This window comes from Tasmannia lanceolata, unplaced genomic scaffold (assembly GCF_043159265.1).
Source record: "Tasmannia lanceolata isolate RefF3 unplaced genomic scaffold, GAP_Taslan_0.1 ptg000037l, whole genome shotgun sequence".
NCBI classification, from domain to species: Eukaryota; Viridiplantae; Streptophyta; class Magnoliopsida; order Canellales; family Winteraceae; genus Tasmannia; species Tasmannia lanceolata.
Genome location: NW_027518714.1, coordinates 4862809 through 4880322, shown reverse-complemented (window position 1 = coordinate 4880322; position 17514 = coordinate 4862809). Strand labels below are relative to the sequence as shown.

Sequence of the window (17514 nt, the reverse complement as noted above, 5' to 3'; positions counted from 1 at the left end):
GTGAAGTTTATTTGCGGATCTGAACATGGTAGCTGTTTTGCATTGTTGTGTTGTAGAGTGTTGTTTTTTCACTTCATTATTCTTTAAAATCCAGGAAAGCTATTCAACAAGTATTTTTCTTCATTATTGTTTGTTTTTTTTTTTTAAATCTTGTCTCCTTTATAGGTTATTATTTTGTTTAGATCATGAAAGATCTTTGTGTAAATTTGAACTACAAGTGACAAGTCAAGTGAATCAACTGCGCTTAACCACCTTTATCATTATCAAGGTTTAAAATTTCGGTTTCGGTACCGGTTTCAGACCTTGAAATTTAGAAATTTCAGTCGAAATCTGGTACAAAACCCGAAACTAATATTTTATTCAATATTAAATTTCGGTCGAAATTTATGAGAAATATTAAATTAATATAAAAAAAACAGATTTTTTGGGGTAAATTTCGTAAAAACCAAAATTTCGACCGAAATAAATGACCGTTGGACTGAAATTTCGGATTTCAGTCGAAATTTAAAACCATGATCATTATTCATTGGGCATGTAAATTTGAACTACAAGTGACAACTCAAGTGAACCAACTGCGTTTAAGCACCTTTATCATTATTCATTGGGCATGGAATTGTATATAAGAAAACATTTGAAGCACCCAACCATAAAGCTCATGGTACAAAGAAAACTCATGGAAATTTCACATTCTAGCATGATTTTTTTTGTTTGGATATGAGCTGGATAGTTACAAAATCTAAACAGATATGGACTCAATTTTGGGATCTGTAAATGCCAACAGTATATCTCTTATTTCTTAAGTATTTACAGAAAACTCAGTTGGCAAAGAACTTTTGTCAGTCTCTGTCTTTGTTTTTAAGTTCTTCTGATCTTTATTCGTCGCCTTTTATTCTTTCAGATAAGAAAACAAATAGAGAAAAATCAAGAACCCTTCTTCCAAATAAAAAGCACAAACCAGACAGTATTATCCCTAATAAAGAAAAAGAAACACATAAGCATAGACTCAAAAAAAAATAAAGCAAATCATCAGACCATGGGAAAAAGTCAAAAAGTAAAATGAAAATACAGAAAATGGAAAAGGACTCACCATGCAAAAGCAGGAAAAATAAATAAAAAATCCCTCGCTCCACCCTGCCTCCGTCCTTCTCAGTCGGACCCTTTTCAGTAGTCAGCTTTAGGTATGATCAAAATTTCTGAGTTTGGGTAACGATTCATTTTGAAATTGACCGTCCATTAGAATATTCTAGGTCCTACTCGGTTAGGGCTTAGGGTTTGGAAGGGAAGAGGGGAGGAATCGACATGGAAACGAAAAGCGGAAAAATTAAGTGTTACTAGCATGTGTGAGTGGGGTTTTAATGTTACAAAAATACGCCTCATAAATGGACACTAATGAAATATGAAAGAGAAACGTACGGAATGGTTCGATAGTTTCAAGGAAATCACGGGTTTCCGGTACTTTTGAAAATAAGAATCAAATACGAGTGATTCCTCAAAATCGGGTGGGAAAAAGACCTTGGTACCCTTCTGACATCAACAAAAATCTCCTTTTTTATTACTGCCCATTAAATAGCGCCCTTCACAAGGCTTCGTTTGGTTCGTCTGAATGTGTATTTGAACTAGACCTGGCAAAAAGTGATCCGGACCCGCGGGTCCACCCGTAAATTTCGGGTCCGGGTTATCAATCTATTGTGACCCGTTTGAAATTGACCCGCGGGTCCACCCGGCCTGTCAAAACTGGGCCAGGCCCGGTGGACCCGTGGGTGTCCGTAGAAAAGTACAAAAGTTTTATTTTGGCCTTTTTTTTCCCATAATTGTTATAATTTTTTAGTTTTCTTTGTAGTTTTTTTGGTAATTGTCATATTTTAATACATTCTTTTAGTATTTTTTTGGTAATTTTTCTACTTTGCTCAATTTTTTCGTAATTTTTCATTTAAAACTTAGTACCGCATGATTATTATATATTGCTATTATTTATTGCTAGCTACCTTTGCGCAAATCGTACTTCTGACGATCTTTGCAGCAAAGGATGGGAGACAAACCGAAAAGTAACCTCGGCGAAGGTGGTTAGCGAATCCCTATACAAAAAAATAATCTTAAAAAAAATACGTCAAAAATCCAGGTGACCCGCGAGTCGACCCAGCCCGTACGGGCCGGGTGCGGGTCCAAGCTCAATGACCCGTAAAATTTTCTGGGTCATTTTGACCAGGACCCGTATGGACCGGGTCAAACCCGGCCCGGCCGTTTGCCAGGTCTAATTTGAACCGACAAAATATTAGTTTGTTTCTATCTTGGCCGTCGAAAATAACTAGAGACGGATGGATGCCTGACACGTGTTGAAAAATATTTTGGAATGCTGGCGCCTCTATACACAGCCGGTTTGGTTTAGATTTGAAATCTTTCTTTAAACCCAGAGTCCCTAGGGTTTGTTTAAATCTTGGCAATCGCCAATATGCATAGACGGTCGGATCCAAGACACACGTACATCGATATGGAACGGTGGTGTCTTCTAATAATACTGCCTTTCTGTATGAGATTCCGCTGGCGTACCTGTTATTTGCGCTGGCGTACCCATTATTTCTGCCGGAGTATCTTCTATTTCTGCTTACACCCTATTTCTGCGGGCGTACCTCTTGATATTTCGGCAGTGTTCTCTGGAATCCGGCGGCGTATTCAATATTCCGACAGCGTACTCGATACGTTTGGAACACATGTTTGAACCCAGACAATTCGACAGCGTACTCGATATTCCGGCCGCGTACTTGACATCTTTGAACGATGGGTGTTTCTTGAATCCGGCGCGTACTCAAAACTTCGGCACGGTTCTAAGCCAAAAGAGGCATGGGAAATAATAAAATGTTAAATAACGTCATCGTTTTAAGCCAAAAGAGACGTACGTGATTTTACGTGAAAAGTAGGAAACTTTAACAATTTTTTATGATATTTTCACTCCCCATGCATTGACGTTCTCATCCTTTAAATTTTTTAAAGATAATGATTGACATTCTCATCTATCAGGAAGGGCAACATACGAGGACTCTAATCTTGTCAGAAGGGTATAAGGGTCTTTTTCCCACCCAAATTTGAAGAATCGCCCGTGTTTGATTCTTGTTTTCAAAAATGCCCAATCCGTAATTCTTCAAAACTATCGCAATGTACTTTTCTCAATTGAAGGGTATTTTCATACATTAGTCCCATCCATTCGGATTTCGGTCATGATACGAAATAGTTTCCATCCCACTCAGATTTTGTGCCTATTTTTGGTCATGATACGAAGTAGTTTCCAAATGGATCTACTTTACACAGTTCGGATCCTGTTGTTGTGCCCAAATCAATTAAGATTCGTATCCTTTGTTTCCGTTGGACTGTCTAGGTCCATTGACACCCCTACGTGAAACGTGCTTGCTAAAGATTTAGTAATGTAACAGGTTCTCCATTCTTTCGGTGAGATTTATTAATGTAACAAGTTCTCCTGTCTTATTGGTGTTTTAAACTTTTGCATTTTATTTTCTTCTCCTTTTCGGCTTGTAGATAACATTTCATAGACAGAAGTGATGCACATATGAACAAGAGAATGCTGGTTTTTCTTTAAGCATTCCTTCATTCGGTTTCAAAGTGCTCTACTTAGAAAATTCAGGCGTTATTACTCGTCCTCTAAAAACTGTAAGCATCCCTTAATACCTCACTGTATAAAAATTTAAAATATTAAGGTTGACAAATGAATTTGTTTCAAAGACACATCTTTTTTCGAGAAAAAATATATTCATAGACCAAAAGATGTATATATTAATTCAATAGCTTAAACATTCTCCCAAAAGTGACCAGCAGGAACTCTCATTCCCGACTCTGCAAATCCAATTTTGCGTAAGCATATAGAAACCTATGATTAACATTATCATATGCTGGGTTTGGCGAGTTTAGTGATCATGGCTGGCTCATCCCGTAATATACTAGTACCATATCCGTAAAATGCATATAACTTTGCCAAATCAAGTCCAAATCATGTATTCTTGGGCTCTTTAGATAGGTAATCGAGAAAACCTTTCTAACAACACTAAAATCAAGCCAAAAGAACACGATGTGATGTCATAAAAAAATACTACCAATAAAATGATGAAAATAGAAAATAAAAAATAAAAGACTTCTTCAACGCCATGCGTTCTACATCATTCACCCCTGCTAGAAAAAAATTCGACCTCGAGTTTAAGCCATTATACTCTAAATCTAATTATTAGGCGCTGCATCAATCTTCTAATCTTCATTCCCCATTTTTTTAATTTTTTATTTTGCAATCCCTTACAAGACGCTTAGCAATGAAAAGGGCTCTCAAAGGCACTCTCAGATCCATGGGTGTCTTCTCATGGATGCGGGCTTGAGTAGTGCTAATTGTGCATGAAAGTCTTCACCTGTTGTTGGAGTTCTTCGTTCTCTGTGGCTAGATCAGGCTGGCCGATTTTAGGGGCAGCGACTTCTTCATCCTCGTGTATGCGTCGGATATCCCCTTGTGCTCTGATACCAACTGATGCAAGAAGCATCGAGCGGCAACACCAAGATAAAGATCAGCACAAGAAGCAACTAAAATAATCTCGTGGGGGTTTGAAAACGAGGTTTGGAAAAAAAAAACCTACAATATAACAAGTGTAAGGAGCCAAGCTCCGTCACCCACGTGAACGAGCCAAGGCTCTTCACAAAAGATGTCCCAAAAGTAAACTTTATTCAATCTCTTTTTTTTCTTTCCTCATGACATTACATTATATAGAGAGCCAAAACCTAAGAATAGCAACCCTAAATACGTGCCTAACCATTATTCTCAATCTTCTAACTAAAGCAACATAAATAAAAAGTAGAAACATGACTAAAGCAACATTCCTAAAATAGTAATCCCGTAATATACTTATACCATATTCGTAAAATGCATATAACTTAGCCAAATCAAGTCCAAATCGCGAAATCTTAGGCTCTTTAGATGGGTAATCGAAAAACCTTTTTTAAAAACACTAAAATCAAGCCAAAAGAGCAAGATTTGATGCCCTAAAAAATAGCACAAATAAAATGATGAAAATAGAAAATAGAAAATAAAAGACTTCTTCAATGCCATGCGTTCTGCGTCACAGTTACAAGCATGATTCTAAATTTCGTCCGGAATCTGAAATTTTGGGTTTTGGTCTAGACTAGAACCGAAATCGGTAATATACAAATTGGTATTTTATTTCCGCCGAAATTTCTAAATTTCGATCGAAATTTCGTTTATCCTGAAATTTAAGGGATTTCACCCAAAAATATCGATTTATGATAATTATTTAATACTATCCCGAAATTTCAAAATTTCAGCCGATATTCTCTACGAGATAAAATAGCCGTTAATTCGATTTCGTCCGAAATTTTGGTTTTGGTGAGGACCGAAACGCATTCCGAAACCAAAATTTGAAACCATGGTTATAAGCTAGTTTACTTTGGATAGGTATTTGGACCACTCATGTGATATATTTAGAAACTTACGGTTATTCTAATCATTTACATGGGTTTTGATAACTGACTTGATTATAAGTTGGTTAAGTTTAACAAAAAATAAAGTTAGGCCTGTAGCTCAATGGTTGAGGCTTTGTTTCTCAACCTTCCGCCCTTCCGGTCAGAGGTTCGATCCCAACTTCCCAACAACAAAAAAATGTCAATTATCAAATCTGTTACTACCAATAAAGAAAAAAGTCACTTACCAAGCCTTATTATAAGGAAGTTTACTTAACCGAGCAAAAAAGGGAATTTTTTTAGTGGGCTTAGATTGAATCGTTGCTCCTAGTTTTATTCAGCCACAAATATCAAACGGTGGAGGGTGATTTGCATGAGCAAGAAACATAAGGTGGAATGAGCCTGATTGGTCAGAGTTAAACTTTGACAGCTCTAGTTTCGGCAATCCAGGATAGGCAGGTATTGGAGATCTTCTTAGAAACGAGGATGGTTTGACCAAATGAACTTTCTCTGGCCTAATTGGAATTATGGATTCTAATTAGGGGGGAGGGGGAGGGATATTCTTCAAGGCATTAGATGGATGGACATAACAAATGTGGACAATCTTGCTGTGGTAAGTTGACTCCCTTAACGTTGTCAAATGGTTGGATGAGAGGCATCCCCACCCTTAAAGATTCTCTAAGTTGAATGACAAGATATTCGACTATGTCGATGGCCGCTCAGTTAGGTTCCATGATATTCGGAGGTACGCGAATGTAGATGCAAATTGCCTTGCTTGAGCCAGTACTGTGGACCATCCATCTCTTGAGATTTTCGATTTCTGATGATTGTAATTCTTGTTGCTTTTCGATTTCCTTCCCCTAGGGTGGCCACTATTTGTGGTTCAATGTTCTCTCGAGATTGTTTGAGAGATTTTTCTTTCCTTTTAATAAAATTCTCTCATAAAGAAAAAAAAAAAACTATGTCAATGCGAAAGATAAGTCAACTCGACCTACTAAATGATTTACTCGAGTTTTTAAATAGTAGTCAGAAGAGGTCCCATTGCATGCACCGATCAGGCTAAACTTATTTTTGATGGAATTTTTTTCAAGATAAAGATAAAAATTTCTGTGGAAAATTGCAAGCCAACTAGACCTTAGAATTTTTTCCCCATAGAATATTATTTCCCAGGGAATTTTTCCCCAATTTAATTTTCTCTAGATCCAAACACCCCTAAAAGTCTACTCTTGAACTTCTTTCTTTAATATTTTTTTCCCAACATTGCACGTTCCTTTAGAAATATGTCAAAAACCATTCACATGCATCCTGCAAAACCTCTTTGATAAAGCCAAGACGATGCTACGCAAAGATCGTGAAGACGTGAGCAAAGCTCCCACATAAACAATCAAAACCCACCTCTATCACTTGCTTAGAAACGTTTCAACTTTTCAGATCCTCTCTTCTTTTTCCTCAGTCTCTGTAAACTTTGCCCAACTCAAAACTCAAAACATCACATAAAAACACTCACGAATCAATGTATTCCAACCTACAAAAGTCCAAACTGATGGGCACAAACACCAAAACTAGAAAATCCGTCCTCCCATCCCCAAACAAACTCCATACCAACCTCCTCTTCATTCTCATCCTCTCAATCCCAGCTCTTATCCTCCTCCACCACACCCCTTCCACCTCCACATGCACCGCCACCACCACCACCGAACCATGGTCCGGCGATCTCCGCGATGCTCAATTCGCCTGGAACCGCCTCACATTCTTTGAAAGCCAACCCCCACCAACCACACTCAAACTCGCCGTATTCACCCGAAAATGGCCAATTGGTGCAACCCCGGGTGGCATGGAACGCCATGCGTTCACATTACACTCCGCCTTAGCCAATCGTGGTCACCAAGTGCACGTCTACACCTCTGCGCCTGCAAAAATCAGCACCGACATGTCCCGAGAGCTCAACCATTCATCAGGAAGTTCAACCACCTCCCCGCTAATCCACTTCCACGACGGCTTACCAGCTAGGTGGTGCTACAAGATTGCATGGTATTGTTATAAGGGATTTAAAATTTTAGAGATAGATTTACGACGGGAAATGATATAAGCACAACCATGTTTTGATATTTTCATTAACACAGCTTGTCTTTTGCTATTTAAAAAGCTGTGAAAAGGTTATTACAGTTCCCCAAAAAGCTCTAAAAAGGCATTTCAAAAAGAAAAGACAATGTGACACTATTGGTTGCAGGAAATTTTTTGGTTCTTGGGATTTTTGTGGAACAAAAAACTTCCTGGGAGATTGGTGGGAAAAAAACTCCCTATAAGTATCCCGGTAAAATAAAAATCCCATGTTTGGTTGACCGGACTATCGTGGGGAAAAAAAGTTCCAGGAAGAAATTGCTTCAACTGTTGGGAAGAAAAAAGTTCTTCTGCAAGCTTATTTTTGGTTCCTGGGAGTATTTTTTTTTTTCGTTCCTGGGGTTTCGTGCGGGGTTATTTTGGTTCGTGGGATTATTTTGGGCCCACCAACCAAACGTGGGTTTCCTGCGGAAATTCCACAAAAGTCCCAAGAATCAAAGTTATTCCGGCAGGTTAAGACGTAGTTGACTTTCATTGCCGTTATTATTATGGCCAAATTCCTTTTCCAATCGTCGTAATTAGGACCAAAAAGTTTGTTACTATCAAGAATCCTAGCTAATGGTTGTGCTGATATCATTTTCCTTTACAAAATTCCCCTTATATTGATTTGGGTTTATATAGAGTCGTTAAGGGTATTGATTCACCTTTTGCTTTAATAAAGCTTGTGTTAATCCTTGTTTCTAAATAGGTCCCAATTTCAGACCGAGAACCAACGTGAACCATTCGATGTGGTTCACTCAGAAAGTGTGGCGCTACCTCATTGGCTAGCACGCAAACTCCCCAACCTAGCTGCTTCCTGGCACGGAATCGCCCTTGAGAGCCTCCAATCAAGCATCTACCAAGATTTGGCACGAAAGCCTACCGAACCCATGTCCCGTTCTCTTAACCAAAGCTTGGCCAATGGGGTCCCTACGGTTTTAAATGAAATTAGGTTCTTTAAGAGCTACGCCCATCATGTTGCTATTAGTGACAGTAGTGGAGAGCTGCTAAGGGATGTGTACCAAATCCCCAAAAGTAGGGTCCATGTAATTCTCAACGGCGTGGATGATGAAGAGTTTGAACCCGATGTGGGACTTGGGCAGGGATTTAGGGCTGAATGGGGGGTGCCCAAAAATGCCACTCTAGTGATGGGGGTGTCTGGAAGACTAGTGAAAGATAAGGGCCATCCATTGCTTCATGAAGCCTTCTCTAAACTTCTATCTCAACATCCTGGTGTTTATTTGATCGTCGCCGGTGCCGGACCATGGGAGAAACGATATAGAGAGCTAGGCCCTCGGGTTGTAGCCTTAGGGGCTCTACCTCCTACTAGACTAAGGGCTTTCTACAATTCACTTGATATTTTTGTGAACCCAACTCTCAGACCTCAAGGGCTTGACCTAACTCTAATGGAAGCAATGCAATGTGGGAAGCCAATTCTTGCTACTCGATTTCCCAGTATTAAAGGGAGTATAGTTGTGAATGATGAATTTGGATACATGTTTTCGCCTAATGTGGAATCGTTGTTGGAGAGGTTGGAGAAGGTGGTGGAAGAAGGGCCGGAAAGGTTAGCTAGGAGAGGGAGGGCTTGCAGAGAGTATGCATCCTCCATGTTTACAGCACGTAAGATGGCAATGGCATATGAGAGGTTGTTTCTTTGTATGAAAGATGAGAAATTTTGCAAGTATCCTTTGGACTGAGGAGAAATTTTTATAATTTATATATACATAGTTTAATGATAAAAATGATGGTTCCCCCAGCTATAGAAATCATTTGATACTCTTCCTATCAAAGTCCTTAGTACTTTCTCAACTCGTATACTTAATTACATTGGATTGGTGACATTAGGACTACTAATTTAGTTCTAGTGTTGCTTACTGTTGATCATGTTCTCTAGGGGACTTTTGTGTCTAATTTCGAAGGGGAATAGTTACAAAGTTTGAATTGGGGAATAATTTGTGGAGCAAATGTTCATAAAATTTTGAGAAAAATTTGAATTTGTGGAAGAAATTAAATGTTCGTAAAAATTTGAGAAATATTGGAATTGCTTGGGAAGAGTTATCACAAGAAGCACATTTCTTTTCTATTTACACCACGTAAATCCAATATACATATACCTGCTAAACTGAAGGGCGCCTTGCAAATATCAGCCGCAAGAGCACCCCACTACAAGAAAAGGGACATTCACCGACGGTCATGACCGTCGGTGAATATACGAATGAATGTCAGTGTAACTTACACCGACACTTTTAGTGTCGTCACTGATGCTACCGTGCCTAAATGTATATACCGACGTTTATTGAAAAACATCGATGATACTATTTATATTGCCGTTTATGAACTTCGTTATAAATAAAAATCAAACGTTGCTGTTAAGGTAATCGTCGACGCTTTAAAAAACTGTCGGTGTATATAATATTACACCGACGGTCACAACCGTCGTTAAAGCCCAAGTGGCCTTTGGATACGTATATTTACCGTCGTTTTTGGAGTGTTGGTAAGTACACCGACGGTTACTGACCATTGGTGAATATGCTATTCAGCGACGTTTTTGGAGCGTCGGTGATAAGACCGACACTCACAAAACGTCGTTGAATAGGATATGGCTGCACTTTCATTGTTGAAATCACCGACGGTCCTGACCGTCGGTAAATATAGATAATTTTTTTTTTTAAATCCCTTTATTTTGAATATGTCCATCAAATGGAGATACAACCTGTAACATGTACATAGGGATCTTATTATACAACCTCACACTACAATGGCGCCATTGAAACAAACCATCTTTACAAATTATAATTATATAACAAACTAAATTTACAAGCAAGGACAATATATTGAAGATTGTAAACAAGCTAAAATTACAAGCAAAGATTGTAAAAAAGAAGAAAACCATATAAATGATCACACTGGCATGGAACATGGATAAATTCAATAGCTTATAGTTGTTCGATCTCGTGCAACCATTCAAATGGGACATTAATGTCGCTATGGAGGCAATAAACTAATCTTTTCTAAATTTATCATAACTAATATTTACAAATAATCATATTTGACTTCAAAACCATTTGCATATGAATCACCAGATTTAAGCAATGACAAGTACCTGATAAATCACCAGTAGTTAGTTGCTCCATTAGAACTAGAATGTTATCCTGTTAAGAATAATACGACAAATAAAGAAATCCTAAACCAAATTAGAGGGAAAGAAGTTTTAAAATACTACAATTCATACCCTTTGAATGATATTTGCTTTCAATATACATTGCAAGTGCGGGAAAAGTGAACAGCCATGAAGATTTAGCGTAGCATGAGGCTGTGATGGTACAGAAATTGCTGGAAGATGAGTAATCGCCTACATAACAAAGAACTTTTATATAAGCCATTCAATAAAAAAGAACCAAAATTCAAGATGCATGACTATTTCTTTGGAAAATAAAATGTAACATTATGATCATCTGTTACGATTAGGGATACCATGCTTCACATTCTAATCCATTTAGCTTGATGTGGTGAGGCAGTTTTCCACCAGTTTTCCATCTGTAACCTGTAAAGACCTGTAGTTTTTATGCAAGCATTTATTACACAATCCATCTTTATCTGACCCTAGAATGGCATCTAAACAATTTGAAGTTAGAAGCATAATTGAAACAATGCAATTAAACTGTATAAACCATCTTTAAATTACACTATTGGCATCCAAGCAAATTTTTTTTTTTTTTTGAATGGTAAGTGAATATATTAATAAGGGAGAGACCAAAGTAGTCCCCCCACTAAACCCACTGAGCCAGAATTACACAAAGGAAAAGGAAAAAACAAAAAGAAATTAAGGGGGGAGAAAGTCGAATAGCTCCATAGACTGCTTGACCACTCCCGCTTTAGCCAACTTGTCGGCGGCTTCATTGGCAGATCTCCTAACATTTTGGAACACTACAGAGCGCCCGACTGTTATATCATTTATTTCATCAAAAAATCGAAGAAATCTCCAAGGAGGAACCACCGAACCTTTAAGCCACCTAATGACATTTAAAGAGTCTCCTTCCACGATAGTGTTCGCTACCCTCTCACTACAGGCATCCAAGCAAATTATCCTCTGTAAACCACATTAAATGACACTATAATGGCTTCCATTGATTCAAATACAATCACAAGAATCATCAAGAAGACATGGGCCTTCTTCTCAGGGTTACCCAAATCCTCACATTCTAGCATAGAACCTTCACATTAGGATATAATGATTTGTGTCTCTACACCCTCTACTTCCATCGTATCTTGGTTCCCCAAGAATGCAAATAAATCCTAGGTCCCCTTCTTGCCAGCAAATTATGTAGAAATGAGATCCAGTCCCCCACATGCAGCAAATTTCTAACAGCCTACAGGACTGTCATTTGTTAAGTTCAGTAGAACCTGCCAAGGAGTGGAAACAAATAAAGTTTCAAATGTTGGTTCCGTGCTCTGTCATGAAATAAGATACCAAAATGGGTCCAGACTGAATTTAATAAACATTTGATCCAAACAAGCACCAAGGCAGCAGTGAGACAGATTTTAAAGTATAAAAACAAGCACCAGAAGGTAATGTAAAAACAAGGGAAATTGATTTTAAAGTATAAAAGATTTAATAACACCTTCTCCAACAACTTAAGCTTTTGGAGTAATTGGTTGTTTAACACAAAACATTAGGATATCATGGGTCATCTCTCTTACTCTATAAAACATTGTCCAACCTGTAATCTATGGTAATAGAACTCGAAATCTAGTGTTGGACAGGGAGCTCAGGCTACTGATAATTTCTTATAATCTGAGATGGAAAAATAGTCATGCAAGAATATACAGTTTTATACACACATTCTCACCATTGCATTTTGATACATGTAATACAAGCGTACCCCAAGTCGAGTTCACGATGGAGAGCACAACGGTGGCTTTGTGATGTCCTTGATACACTCTGATGGCTTCCCCTGTTGCCATTGTCCATAGTCTTGAAGTTGTATCAGAAGAAGCTGCAATTGAAATTAAAAAAAAAAAATACTCAAGACATTATAAAGAAAATGGAGAAACAAATACAAAGAGACTCAATTAAGGGAACATATGATCCAAAATGAGTGCAATAACTGGACTTTGCAAAAATGAGTTCAGTGACCTATACCCGTTAATTAAAGAAGGGCCTACAGAGGACACACAATCCCATAACCAGCGTTGATGGCCTGTGGAGATATGAACCAAAACCACCGAAAATAAAATAAAGATCACTCCATAAGGGACTAAGTTAGAACATGCAAGGGATCTGATCCAAGATTTACCTGTCAAAATTCACTCTAAGGTGAAACCGTCAACATTCCATTTCTTAACAGTGTGGTCAGAAGATGCAGTGGCGAGAAACCTAGAAAAATTCCAATAGAGGCATGTAAGAAACCATATTTGAATCCATAATTGAAACCCAAAGAATAATGTAGAAGTGTAAGAAACCACACTTGAATCCCATACTTGAATCCATAATTGAAACCCATACTTGAACCATAATTGAAACCCAAAGAATAATGTAAGAAACCATACTAGAATCCATAATTGAAACCGAAAGAATAATGTAGAAAATAAAATTGTTTGATCCAGATGTAATGGATAAACTTAAGTAAAGAAGTGCTTCATGGCCAATGAAAATGAGATATCGAACCTGTGAGTTTCATAGAACTCTGGGGACATTTAAGAAAGGAAAAGAGTGTATGGAAAGAACATAAATGATAGAATGTATTACATTACCTACGCTGAAAGTAACAGCCGTGTCCACACCAGAACACCAAAGAAAATCGAACCACCAATGCCGATCCATAGTAGTCTCGGCCCTATTCCCTGTAACATCATTTAGAAGAGAATACGAAAAAAGATAAACAAAACTTGAGTTGCACTGAATCATGGGCTGTTGTCTCGTACCTCACGAGCATTGAGTTGCACTAAAGCATGAACTTGTGATAATGCTACATAGATGCTTGCAAGCAAAAAGATACCTTCATAATGATCTTCTGCTGGGAGGTTCTAGCATCAGAAAGAGTAGAATGAATGGGTTATATGCAGAAAGCGCAGAAGATAAGCAGTAAAAAAATTACAGTACTTTTGATCATTTGGAAGCATTTTGAAGGGGCTCATTGACTCTTATCTATGAAGATATTTGAGCACAAGATCGAGAGAGAAACAGATAATCGTATTTACTGCGTCAAAACTAGATAAGCTGGATCACAACAATTTTGACTATCAAATTGCATACACAAATATAGATGAAAAAGAAAATGGGTTCTAAGACATGAGGATGAAAAAGCCCAACACAATGCAACAAAAAGCGAAAAGAGGCAACAGAAGCCACAAAACCCAACAAAACAGTCTTAAAAATTGCACCAACATAGCCCATGACACATGAACTCGGAAATGATACGTAAAAGACATAAAGCAAAGGTGGCTCATGTACTCCGGGTTGATCTAACCTGAAAACAAGTAGATCGATTATTTGCAAAAAAAAAGATACAGCGTCCAGTATACAAGTAGGCACAAATGGAGCCTAAATGAGATAAAGGAAAATTTGACTTTTAAAGAGATCATCAGTTAAAGATAGCATATCTGTTGTGCAAATATCAAGATGTGGCATAAATTTGACCTTTTAAAGTACAACATGCCAAGCCAACCAACACTCTAGGAACACTATAGATACATTCAAATTATTAATCCTAAAATGAAGACATTGTAGGTAAAAGTAAAAAACATTAAATGGCAAAAAAAAAAAAAAAACTGGAACTTGATGTGGAAACACTTTAATTACATCTGAACAAAAAAAAAAAGCACAACGACTAATAAGCAATGCATAACAGTTTAGGGTTTAGGGTAATATAGTTGTTGATGTGGATAATTTAATGCCTTCTTTGAATGGTGACTAAAATTTATCGAAAAAATGGCATGAGTCTCAGGCTACTATGATGGTCAAATCAAGAACCAAAACAAAAATAAATAAATAAATAAGGGGTAATCAAATCAGCTCTAGCAACAGTTAAACAAACCAAAAAGTCAGCCTCACTATTAGCAAATTGGATAGCATGCAGAAAGATCGTGGAATGATCCCAAACCATATTATTAATCTCCTAAAAAGCACCCACCAAATGCCAAGGACATCCCTTCCTCTCAGAAACTTACCGAAACACATTGAGGGAATCACCCTCAACAACCAACAGATTGAGCGAGGGGTCAACTACTCATAACCATCAGGTGTTGGAGGGGTCTACAATAAACAGATCAAGGATATTTTAATCATTGCTCCTTGCCACTGCAAACTATGAGGGGTCTAGATAGAAAGTGAGGTGTTGGGGAAAAGAGGGGGACAGGGCATGGATTTGGAGAGGATCATAGTCACTAGTCTTGAAAATCGACCGAAGTATTCCATAAACTAAAGATGTTGAATTACACAGGGAGATAAGATTGACATGTGGCAATTCAAACATACATGAGTAGATAAGATTTCAAATGTGCATGAACAGGTGGCTACTCAACATGTAAGGACGGATAACAATTCCAACATGCATGGAATTAAAGTACATAAAACCGAAAATGGAAACTCAAATGTGTATGAACTGATGACAATTAGATCTTGTCCATATCTGGTTGAATTTTGAGAACTCTAACAAGTACACCCTAAGTAAACAGGTATAAGTATCAGAGAGCATAGGAACTCATAATGGCAGCAACACTACAGCGTATCTGAGCTCAAACTCCTAAAAATTAAAACTCTATAAGTTCAATTTGAAGAGTGTAAAAGGCATGAGGTTTAGTCCAAAAATTTTAAATTGGCTTAGTGATTTTCAACTAGCTTTGATAGTTCTGGATATTAAGGGTGGCCGACCAAACAAAACTCCGATCTGAGGCATTCAATTCAATCTATTCAAGAGGCTTCCAAACGATTTATCGTGAAGAAAACAGAGCACTATAAAATCAACCCAAACTTTCAATGTCTTCCAAGCAATTTATCTTCTTCTTAACTGTTTGCATGAATTTCACACAGAAGATACGCAAACAATTAAGAAGAGAAATTACTTAGTGAGCTTGCAAAGGGAAGAGTAAAGCAATCCTAAGGGTACAATGAAATTAAAGCTTGCACAATCAATACCTCTTTACGATTTCAACCTCCTCTTCCCTTTCGCTGGCTGAGACCTAGATGAAAATAAAAAATAAATAAATAAGAAGAAACCCTAGATGGAAAAAAAAATCAAAACCCTAGGGCAATGTGAATACAAACCATACCGTTTCTTCTTAGCCTTCTTTTGTGAGGAAATGGGTAGGAAACCCTTTCTCTTGAAGTGACAAATACCCTAGAAAAAAAAATTGAAAATGAAATATCAAATCCCTAGCTAGAAACAAAATCACAAAGTAGACTTCTAATCTAACCCAATCTTAACCACAAATTGATTGACATCCTTAGTTAAATTAAATCTATAACTATAATGACCAGTCAAAGTTAAACACAGAACACTGTCATTTTAACTGATTTGGGAACTTTTTAAAAATCCCACAAAATCAACATATCATAGTGATCCCAAATTGCGAGAAAACCTTTAAATAAAATGTAATCAATTTCACATTTTCGCTCTTTATTCGAACTGTTTTTTTTTTCTTTACAATAGGTCGATCAAGCCATTTCCAGTCTTTATAGATATACCTCGTTAATTACATAAGAACTTTCTAAAACCTTTAAAAAGAAGTGAGAAATCAAAAACCTTGAAAATAGAATGAATATGGGAAATCAAATCCCTAAAAAACAAATAGAAGCCAAAACCCTAATTGTAAAGACAAGTGGGAGAAGATATTACAGACCAAACAGAATCATTATTCATACAGGGAAAAAAGAAACCCTAATTGCGGAATCTCTCGAAACAAAAAACTGAAACCATAAATTTAAACAAAAAATGCCTCATCAAATGCCACAATCATCATTTCAAATCCCTAAGATATACCTCGTTATCTCCCTTGAATGCCGGTAAACCCTCAATCGTCCCTCGTTATCACCGTTGAATAGAAGAAGAAAAAAATATCAGATAAAAGAGGAGAGATTAGAGATGAGGAGATTAGGGAAATTAGGGATTTCAGTTGGAATAAGAGAACGGAAATAGGGCTTCTGGAAAGAGGGTAAGGGTTAGAGAAGAGATTTGGGAGGGTTTCGAGTGGAAATAGGCATGCGGAAAGCTGAGGGTTTGAAAAAAAAAAAAAAGAGGCACCGACGCTTATAAAATATCGCCACTAATTTCTATATTCAGCGACATTACATGAATGTCGGTGAATTCCGAAAGTAAAAAATAATAATTAACAACGTTTATATTAAAAAACGTCGGTACTTACAGGGATTTAGCAACGCCCAACGACTGTCGGTGTATACATAGGGCTTATTTTCTGGGCGGGACAAGTTACTTGAGCGGGAATATCAATTCACCGACGTTCTACTACTTGAACGTCGTTGCATATAGAATATTAGGGTCGCTTTTTAGCAACGTCGGTAAGAGAATGCCGCTAATTACCGTTTTTCTTGTAGTGCCCCCACTGGACCAATGAAATCAAATTCGATTAATTATTCCTTTACTTTTACATGTTTCAGTGATTACTTGGATCCAATGGAGGCACCCTTGCAGCTGGTTTTCGCTAGGCCACCCTTTAGCTTGTCATTCCTCTTAATCTCTCACCATATATGTGTGTACACACACACTTTTTTCTGACCTTTTAGCTTGTCATTCCTCTTAATCTCTCACCATATATGTGTGTACACACACACACACTTTTTTCTGAAAAAAGCACAACAATATAAGCATGAAAGGATGATTAGGTGTATGAATTTGTTTTTTTAGGATGTGTTTATTTTTCACTATAATGTGCTTATCAATAATTTTGAATTTATCACAAGATTTATAAATATTGTATGATAACTCGATGTGC

At 37.4% G+C, this 17514-nt stretch overlaps 1 protein-coding gene and 1 long non-coding RNA gene across 7 annotated transcripts; one reads left to right on the top strand and one right to left on the bottom strand.

Moving 5' to 3' along the window:
* The first annotated feature begins 6827 nt into the window (after window positions 1-6827).
* On the top strand, window positions 6828-9305 carry LOC143862020 (uncharacterized). Its single transcript, XM_077373011.1, has 2 exons — window positions 6828-7494; window positions 8273-9305. Exons 1-2 carry the CDS (start codon window positions 6977-6979, stop codon window positions 9258-9260), a joined length of 1506 nt encoding a protein of 501 aa, XP_077229126.1. The 5' UTR covers window positions 6828-6976; the 3' UTR covers window positions 9261-9305.
* Window positions 9306-10675: 1370 nt separating this feature from the next.
* LOC143861091 (uncharacterized) lies at window positions 10676-16790 on the bottom strand. Of its 6 annotated transcripts, none has more exons than XR_013239879.1 (10): window positions 16545-16790; window positions 15835-15902; window positions 15701-15744; window positions 13489-13590; window positions 13318-13407; window positions 12861-12940; window positions 12707-12764; window positions 12414-12560; window positions 11038-11967; window positions 10676-10915 (listed from the first exon to the last, which is right to left on the bottom strand). It is a non-coding gene; the product is annotated as an uncharacterized LOC143861091 (long non-coding RNA). The 6 variants fall into 6 exon arrangements; XR_013239880.1 differs by having other exon boundaries at window positions 12447-12560; XR_013239878.1 differs by having other exon boundaries at window positions 11038-12560.
* Window positions 16791-17514: the final 724 nt, after the last annotated feature.

Bases quoted from the DNA above. Each gene is read 5' to 3' on its own strand.
- LOC143862020 (XM_077373011.1), top strand. From the start codon at position 6,977: ATGTATTCCAACCTACAAAAGTCCAAACTGATGGGCACAAACACCAAA. The intron at 7,495-8,272 runs GTATTGTTATAA...GTTTCTAAATAG, and splicing joins TGGTGCTACAAGATTGCATG to GTCCCAATTTCAGACCGAGA.